Genomic DNA, 8863 nt, shown 5'->3' with positions numbered 1-8863 from the left:
GGCGCCGCTTGATGACACCATCAACATGCGCTATCGCGGTGGAGCGGTATAGTCAAAATCTCTACCGTTGGCCAAATTTATATAGTTTGTACCGTATACCGTTTATACCGCCCACCCCTACGCAATATTTTCTACTTCATCTGCTCTGATGTTTGGTGTACGTAGGACTGGGCGATATGACCCAAAATTCATATCTCGATATTCTTTAGCTGGATGGCGATATACGATATATATATCTCGATTTATTTTTTTTTAAAGCCATAAAGTAAGAACAAAAAGAGAGTTCTTAGTCAAAGCTTGTCCCAAATCTCACATGGGCACTTTTATTAACATACTGTGTAGAAAAAATTGCTGGACATTATGGGCCATGCTGGGCATCCTCTGCACATGGCCATAAACAACCAGAGGAGTCTGTTCAGTGACAGGTTGCTTCTCCCAAAGACGACAACGAACAGACTTAAAAACTCCCATCAAACTGTTTAACTCCTCTGTGGAGGGGAAACAGGAGGACATTTATCCCTTTCGTATATTTTATTTATATATTTCTCTGTACTGGAAACCGGATTTCCCAGAGGAACCCACCCAAGGGATTAATAAAGTTTTATCTAATCTTATGTACAAGAAAAAATTACTCAGAAATAAATTATCAGCATTTATTAAATAATAATGCTCCATAAATAAAATAAAACAATGTTGTTTTTTTGCATAACAAAAAGCTCACAATTGTGCAGTCAAAATGTAAACTAAAAGATGCTGAGCAGAATAACAAAGACAGATTTTACAGCTGCTCTGTTCCCAAGTTCTACTGCATGACTGACAGCCTTGAGTTTGAAATCCTCTTTGTAACCGTGTCTCTTAACAGGTGCCATTTGTGGTCCTTATACACACACAGTACGGTAATATTACGTTGAAGCAGAGTACGTACTACTCTGCGAGGCTCCTCGATAGCCTTAGCAGTGCAGCTTTTGTAGCTTACCGAAGTCGTACCAAAAAAATTTTTTGAAAGGTTTCTGAGCCCTGTGTACCACATAAAATCGGTTCGCGGTCAGTAAGCACAACCAGAATTCATACATAAGGCGCACTGTCAATTTTTGAGAAAATGAAAGGATTTTAGGCGTCAACGCGTTAGCCCAGTTAGCTCGTTAATGCCATCCCGCCCCACCAACAGGGCGATCCGCGGTAACTCGTTAACAGAGATTTATGTTAACGTTACTGCAGTTATGGCGTTAACATCACGCTGACAGCACTAAAATAGTGATCTCCAAATGTTTTCTTTTTACCGACCAGCTCCTCTTTGATAGCTGCCGTGTCCATCCTGTCTTTGCCTGCAGGTGAAGCGATGGGGGAGGGGGAGTTGTGTTCAGTGAAGGAGAGAGGCGAGGCCGAGTAACGTTGCGTAGAGACAAAAGTGGACGAAAGAGAGGCAAACTTGCGGCTCCACAAGTAAAATTATAGCGTAACATAGACTATATCGATATAAACGATATTGTCACATCTAGGGCTGCACGATTAATCGTTAGAAAATCGCAATCTCAATTCATACTTATGTGCGATCTCATTTCCAAATGACAACGATTTTTTTTTTTAAAAAGAGAGAGAGAGAAAAGACGACGACGATTGTACCGCATTTTGATCCGGGACGTAATCTGCATGAAAACAAGCGCTCACTCTTCCTGCTCAACAAATGACGAGGGCGGAGCCTTATACCACGTGATACAGAAGCTGGCTGCTAAAATTGGCAGGGAAAAAACAACGGAGAGCACATCAGGGATGAGGAGAAAGTGACAGGAGAAAATCCGTCCCGGTCAACCACCCAAACATCAATAACGGGAACCTTGTACAGCGCTTCCCTATACACGCCGAACTCCCGCAGGCACAAAGAAATTACGGAGGCTATCACTTATCACCTGACCAAAGATATGGCTCCCATCAACACTGTGCAAAACGAGGGATTTAGGAAAATGATGAACACCCTAGACAAACGCTACACAGTGCCGTCCCGCAACTATTTTTCTATTGTTGCACTACCTGCTCTATACACGCAGCGTCGAGCAACGGTGGAGACGGAATTTCAAGCAGTACAACATTTTGCGGCAACGACAAAACGTGAGACATTTGTTGTTTTTATGTTTATTTATTGTTTTTATGTTCAGTCTCAACTGTTACGAAGTTGATGTGAAGTTAATAAGTGCAATAAATATTTATACTGGAAAAGAGAATCGTGAGAGAATCGTGATCTCAATTCTAAGCAAAAAAATCGTGATTCTCATTTTATGCAAAATCGTGCAGCCCTAGTCGCATCTCATATCTCGTATAAAAAATATATCAATATTTTTAAAAAAAAATCGATATATCGCCCAGTCCTAGGTGTACAGCACCAAGGAGACTTCAGCCTTTTTGCTTGTTTGATCACCTGCTAAAATAGGATCTAATTGTCTTCCCCTTCTCTCTCCTCTAGGGTGTACAGGAGAGGGCAAACCTGACCTCCCCACTTCTTTCTAAGGAGGATCCTATTTTTAGTTCATTGTCTCCTAAGCTGGGTCGGAGTGCTGATGAGGTGGGTCATCGCATCCATGAAGGCTTACTGAGGGTAAGGGTCTCTGTGAAACATTTACTCAGTATACTTAAAAACAAAAAAAGTGACTGTTTTTGTTTTTTCCTTTGGAGTTGGTGTAGGAGTTGGTGTAGGAGTATCATACTCCTACACTGGCAAGTACTGGCAAATGGTCCAAATATAATTTTTGCATGTCTGCTTATCTAAATTTGTTCTGTTCAGATGATTGGTTTATGACACCCAAATATTGAAGCAATAGTCATTCTGAGTGCAAGGCCAGACACGTTCTGAAGCACAGATTATCAGTGAGTCTTATTAAGGTTACTGAGCTCTGCTGTCCAACGCAACAATATGAAGGAGGAGGAAAAGCTAAAATTCTGTAGAACCTTAAAAGTTGGCAGTTTGTGTATTTCATAAGGCATAAAAAGACACATAACTTTAGGATTGTGTGTTTCAGAATTCGTCGTCCTGGGTGCTGTACAACATGGCGTCATTTTATTGGCGTATGAAGAATGAGCCTCAGAAGGCCGTGGACTGTGTTGTGCGCGCTCTGCATTTCTCCCCAAGGTACTGTGAGGCTCGTCAGACGAGTTTTGCGGTAATATTTAGTTTATTGCGTGCGAGTGGTCACAGGTGTATCTGTGTGTTTGTTGTTCCTGTAGGCAGCACAAGGATATAGCCCTGGTTAACATGGCCAACATCCTACATCGTGCCCATTTTTCAGCAGATGCTGCTATCCTCGCCCACGCTGCCCTCGACCTTACCTCAGACCTCTTCACCAGTCACTACACTTTAGGCAACATTTATGCTGTAAGTTAAAGGGAAACCTTCAAGCCACAGTGAATGCTCGAGTCTTTAAATCTTGTTTTATCACAGCATTTCCTGAATTTCACTGTAGTTAGGTTTCAGAGAGAATCAAAATCCAGCTATCAAAATCCTGTTTTCTTACGGACTAGTATTTTAGAAAATTTCCGACTATCAGTGGATTTACAAGCAAAGCCTGTAAAACAGTTTTCATATTTACGGGGAGTACCAGTATTTTACAAAACGTATTTTTATATAACACTTCTCTTTGTGTCCACCAGGCTTTCTATCAGTGTACTAGTCTGTACATATTTTTAGTCTGTTTATCGTTCTGTTGTGCTCGCAAAGCGTCGCTACATGAAACAGGTAAGTCTGACCTCTGCTGTATCTGTCGTGCTTTATGTTGCTGTCTGACTAGATGCTTGGGGAATACAACCACTCGGTGCTGTGTTACGAGCAGGCACTGCAGGCCCAGCCAGGCTATGAACAGGCCCTAAGGAGGAAGCATGCTGTGTTGTGTCAGCAAAAACTGGAGCAACGCCTGGAAGCCCAGCACAGGTACACAAGCATTTTAACACACTCTCTATGTGATTTTGGTTGTGTTTTTGTTTTTACTGTACATTTCTGTTACTGATAATGCCAAAGAAAAGCCTTGCAATGAAAATATATTGTCATTTGCTGTATGTCGAGGTTGTTCAGTGATTACAAGAAATACGCATAGACCTACCTGTAGGGAAGTCAAAATATGTGATTAAAATAAGTGCAGAGCTGGCAGCCAATGGACTATTTTTACACTTATCCATGTCTACCAACTGTCCTGTTTTTCCCCTCTTTGTTTTCCATATTTGTAGGTCCCTACAGCGGACACTGAATGAGCTGAAGGAGTACCAAAAGCAGCATGATCACTACCTTCGCCAGCAGGAGGCGCTGGACAAACACAAGCTGCTGCAGGAAGAACAAATCCTGCGCAACATTATCCATGAAACCCAGATGGCCAAAGAAGCCCAACTTGGTGAGATGCCACATACAGGAATTAAACGAGAACAGAACAGGAAAGAGAACATTTAGGATAGTCATGAGATTATTGCAAAGTAGTGTTATCACACAGTTCAGTTAATGAGTTTTGCAGCAAATTACGTTCTACTTTGGAGAAAGCTAATTGCTTTACCAGGTCAAAAGATAATATGAGGAGCCTGGGCTGGCTGTGGTTTAGCTTGTTACATACTAAATTAATGTGCATTTTTTATAATTGTGAAAAAGAAGCGACTTGTTCAGCCAGTTGTTTTACTACAAACTGATGTGTATCAGTTCTGAGGAGGGCAAAGTTTATTACTTGGTTTCACATAGCAGAAGTGGTAAAGCTGTCAAGGTGCAGTAGAGATGATTGTAAAGTTGTGAAACTCATAAATGAACTCAAGCATGAATAAGCAAATTCACAATATGAGCAACTCAGCAAGATGTCAAGTCACATTAATCTAGGTTTACACATGGTCCCTTTAAAAAAAACAAAAGTAGGGTTTAGTTGGGGTTAGGTGCAAAAACAGGTTTGGCTGTAACGTAGATTACGAGAAAACAAATTAAACAAAACTTTATCTCGATCACAATTTTGGCTCCACACAATCATTTGAATGCGATCGAACGATATTAAAAGTGTGTTCTCTGTCAGTACAACACCACGAAAAAGTAAATTAAGCACTTGCTAAATTGTCTTGATGCATTCTCCATCATCCAGGTAAGTAAATCTCCAAAGGTTGATTCTGTTCATCTGGACGTAGCGTTTTCAGTGGGAGAAACGTTTCGTTTCGTCACTCATCCAAGTGACTACTTCAGTCTCAGCTGACTGCACGGAGTCAAGGAGGCCATTTACGTGAAAAGGGAAAGACCATCTCTGAATCGAGGAGGGGGCCTAAGGGTACATCTTTCACCATCCTACAATGCTGTGATTGCAGCCATTCCCCAACTCTCTGTGAAGGGTACTCATGGCCATTGATCAGTGGTCTTTGATAAATGGTCATGAGAATTTGCATAATCATGATGAAGGAACTGACCTCCCAGCCCATTGTTCTTTCAGTGGGCTGGTTTCAGCTATTATTCAAAGGTACTGTTTATAAGATTGGGAAAACCTGCAGTCAGCTGAGACTGAAGAAGTCACTTGGATGAGTGACAAAATGTTTCTCCCACTGAAAACGCTACGTCCAGATGAACAGAATCAACCTTTGGACACTTGCTAAATCAGTGTCTTACCATTTACCTGCATGTGCCACAGCTGTTTACTGCAGCTGACGGCTTGACGTTTCCTGGATTATTCAGGAGAAGATTAAACAACATTAAAATATAGATTTAAAGCACCATGAAAATGTCTGACACTGCAGAAGCTGAAGAGCTTGTGCCTTAAAGCTGATCATCATCCCACTGCTCGGAAATACTTTGGAATTGGTGCCAGTCTGAACAAACGATTTGCCAAGAGAGCACTAGAGTTGTCTGGTAACCACAAAGCAACATAGTCATTTGCTGTATGTTGAGTTATCCGGCCACCTGCAGTATAATTAATGCATGTAGACCAAAAAAAATTGTGCAATTGTGAATCTTCCAAAATCAACTCCGATGTCAATAAAAGCGAGCCTTGCAGCGCATCAGCGTATCCAACCAGATCATAAAGACATTTGGTCAAAAAGTATATTTCCAATAAACACGGTGATTAATAAAGGCAGACAGTTGTCTTTCTACAGTGACAAAACCTGTGTTCTATGTAGAATGTCACAGAGGAATCTCACAGCTGTCGAGTATTTTACTCGAGTGTTATTAGAGTTATTTTACGTGTTATTCACACCCACCATGCAGGTACAATGAATGGAGTGAAAGATTTTGCTAGGTTAGGTGTTAGGTCAGGTGAATAAAAGCCAGATATTCTAATTAACAGGAATATAACGCAGTGTATAAAGTGAAAGCAGTGCCATGTCTGTTTAATTTTTATGTTTATTTTTCTTCAAAGAGATGCGCTTAATTCTGGCAAATTAGAAAGACCGGTTTTATTTTAGTCTGTACATTAGCAAGAGTGTCACACAATACGAATATGAAAATAGGATTTTGTTTACCTGACAGCAAAAAAGATTTCTGTCTCTAAAATCAATGAATAATCATGACAAATAATTGTGATCTCAATTTTTAACAGCATTTTGGTCATAGTCATCCAGCCCTAAAACAGTCCTTAGGCTCCTCTGAACAGTGACTTCAAATAAATAGTTTTCTGATAAGTTCATTTTCTAAATTGCTAGTTACGAGTCAGTTATCGACATTGTTGTCTTCAACACACTAAAATGCTTAGCTTTAGGTTCTAAGATGGGACTACGCTAACTCACTTCCCAGTGGCTCAGTCCCTCTTTTATAGTCTCCGAGTGTTTCGAATAGCATCTGAGACTTTTCCATCATGTGTGTTTCAGGGAACCATCAGATGTGTCGGCTGGGTCAGCAGCAGCACAGCCTCTACTGCCCGTTTGACCTGCCTGTCCGCTACCACCGGGGTGATCTGTTTGAACATGTTCAGTATGTCCAAGTGAGTCTTTGGAAAAACTGTTTATAAGAAAATGTAGACATCAAAATGATAAACGCTGACCGCCTTTTTGGCAGATGCGCACACTATTGAAAGTATGTTTAACAAGTTCATCACGAGAGGTTATTCTAGTCTAAAAGCAATGGCATAATCTCTTCTTTTCTGAATGACTTTAGGGATATCACTTTTTTGCTATGAGAAAATCAGTTCTAGTGTACAAAAATTGTTCTATTCAGTTGTAGTTGGTGTCCTTGCCAAAGTGACTGTTAGATGTGACAAAGAGAGAAGATGGTCTGTTAATATGTTAAGAACTGGTGGATCAGTCAGTCTGCCTTTTTTTAAGTTTTTTTTTTTCTTTCAAGTTAAGGCACAAAAACCATCAAACAGTAATGAAACTGGCTCTCAGGTTCTCATTTCCCCTGAAAGGAAAGACTAAGAATTACCTCTGCTGTACAGGAGACGTTCTCAGTCACAGAAATTAACGGCACACTGTAATAGCTGCACACGACTACATCCCCCGATGATAAATTTACTTCAGTCACTCTGTAGAGAGCTCTTGCGTACGGGTAGATGTGAACACTCTAACACTGGCAAATGCGTGTAAAACTCAAAACATAATTTGCATTAAAAAAATTTTTTCACTTACTACATAAAATATGTCACAGTTTGAATGTCATCAGTATTTTTCTACAGTGTAGAGCATATCAAAACCAATGAACAATCCACGAATGAGCATGTGTGTTCAAACAGAAGGACAGTGTTTCTTAGCCCAGGGTTTTTGTTTGTGTTTTTATAGACAAACAATTTAAATGCAACGACACTGCTGTGTTCTTTCTACAAGAATAAAACAAACATTTATTTATTGAGTCATTATTTATGAAGAACCTTGTTTTGCTTTGTGTTTCTGTCTTTGTTCGTAGTTTGGAGAAGAGGTGTCAGTGGCATCCAGTGTGGCACTTGTGTCAGAGCGCAACTCAAACCAGACGGAAGCCAGCCTCCAGCTCCACCCCACCGTGTCTGGGGGCCAGGATCCCGCTGCCGCCCTCTGGGGCAGCCATCAGGATTACACAAAGGCAGGCTAAACCAATTACATGTTTTTTGTTTTCTTTTAATTTTCTTGTTTTTCACAGGTGAAATCTGTGACTGTAAATAAAAACAAAATAAATAAATAAAACGAAATAAAACTCTTGCAGTGCTTAAACAAACTTTAAACAAATTGCTCGAAATGAACTTAAACTCACCATAGTACTTACAGCACTGTGTGGGAACTGGTGGTTTACATTTGGCAGACAAATTTAAATACTGAAGAGAAAATATTAGACTTGTAAAATAGTCACGTATAGCCTGGATAAACTGGATAACTAGAGCGTGATCATGTTTTGAATAATTAGAGTTACAGGAAGTGTGTTTGTGCTGTAGGACTTGCAGAGGATGTTGTGGCCTCAGAGGTCTGACTGTGCCCATGAGTATCCAAGTGTCCCCCCAGCTCACCTGCTGCCAACCTACTACCTTTCACCTGAATCACAGGGCATCAGGTCAGTACAGATTCCTGGATGGACACATTTCTAGTGGTAGCAGCATAGATGTATTAGTTTCACATTTCTCAGACGGATCTACAGGAATGCAAAAGAAACACATGTGTTCAAAGAGCTTTGCAAAAAAAAAGAATAATGAGTGAAATATGTCTGCTTATGTTTATTCAGCCCAGTGGCAACTCTTCTTTATGGGACCAGCAGTCTTTCTGGGACAGTAGGTCTGCCAGACTGTGGTCCTGTCCCCCAACCATACCCAGCCCTTCTGCCTGCCTCACTAGAGTGGCCCCTGGAAGAAAAGGAGCTGCCAGATCCTTTTGCCTCTGAGGTACACGTGCGGGACATTTGCATATGAAAACAACCACTACAGTCCTCGTGTGTGTGTGTGTGTGTGTGTGTGTGTGTGTGTGTGTGTGTGTGTGT

The 8863-nt window shown here is 40.8% G+C and overlaps 1 protein-coding gene across 1 annotated transcript in view; it reads left to right on the top strand.

Annotated features, from left to right (window-relative positions):
* The window catches only part of ttc17 (tetratricopeptide repeat domain 17), a 26315-nt gene that overhangs the window by 9782 nt on the left and 7670 nt on the right, over nucleotides 1-8863 (top strand). Inside the window, exons 5-13 of the mRNA XM_005749625.2 lie at nucleotides 2459-2590; nucleotides 3012-3121; nucleotides 3217-3364; nucleotides 3777-3916; nucleotides 4210-4370; nucleotides 6799-6911; nucleotides 7829-7981; nucleotides 8328-8443; nucleotides 8612-8768. Of these exons, the coding sequence (XP_005749682.1) occupies nucleotides 2459-2590; nucleotides 3012-3121; nucleotides 3217-3364; nucleotides 3777-3916; nucleotides 4210-4370; nucleotides 6799-6911; nucleotides 7829-7981; nucleotides 8328-8443; nucleotides 8612-8768 (1230 nt within the window). The remainder of the gene's footprint in view (nucleotides 1-2458; nucleotides 2591-3011; nucleotides 3122-3216; nucleotides 3365-3776; nucleotides 3917-4209; nucleotides 4371-6798; nucleotides 6912-7828; nucleotides 7982-8327; nucleotides 8444-8611; nucleotides 8769-8863) is intronic.

The sequence above is a fragment of the Pundamilia nyererei genome, unplaced genomic scaffold (assembly GCF_000239375.1).
Source record: "Pundamilia nyererei isolate P.nyererei 1_Seehausen unplaced genomic scaffold, PunNye1.0 scaffold00251, whole genome shotgun sequence".
Taxonomy (NCBI): domain Eukaryota; kingdom Metazoa; phylum Chordata; class Actinopteri; order Cichliformes; family Cichlidae; genus Pundamilia; species Pundamilia nyererei.
Note: the sequence above shows the minus strand (reverse complement) of the source record. Positions and strands in the feature narration are given on the sequence as shown.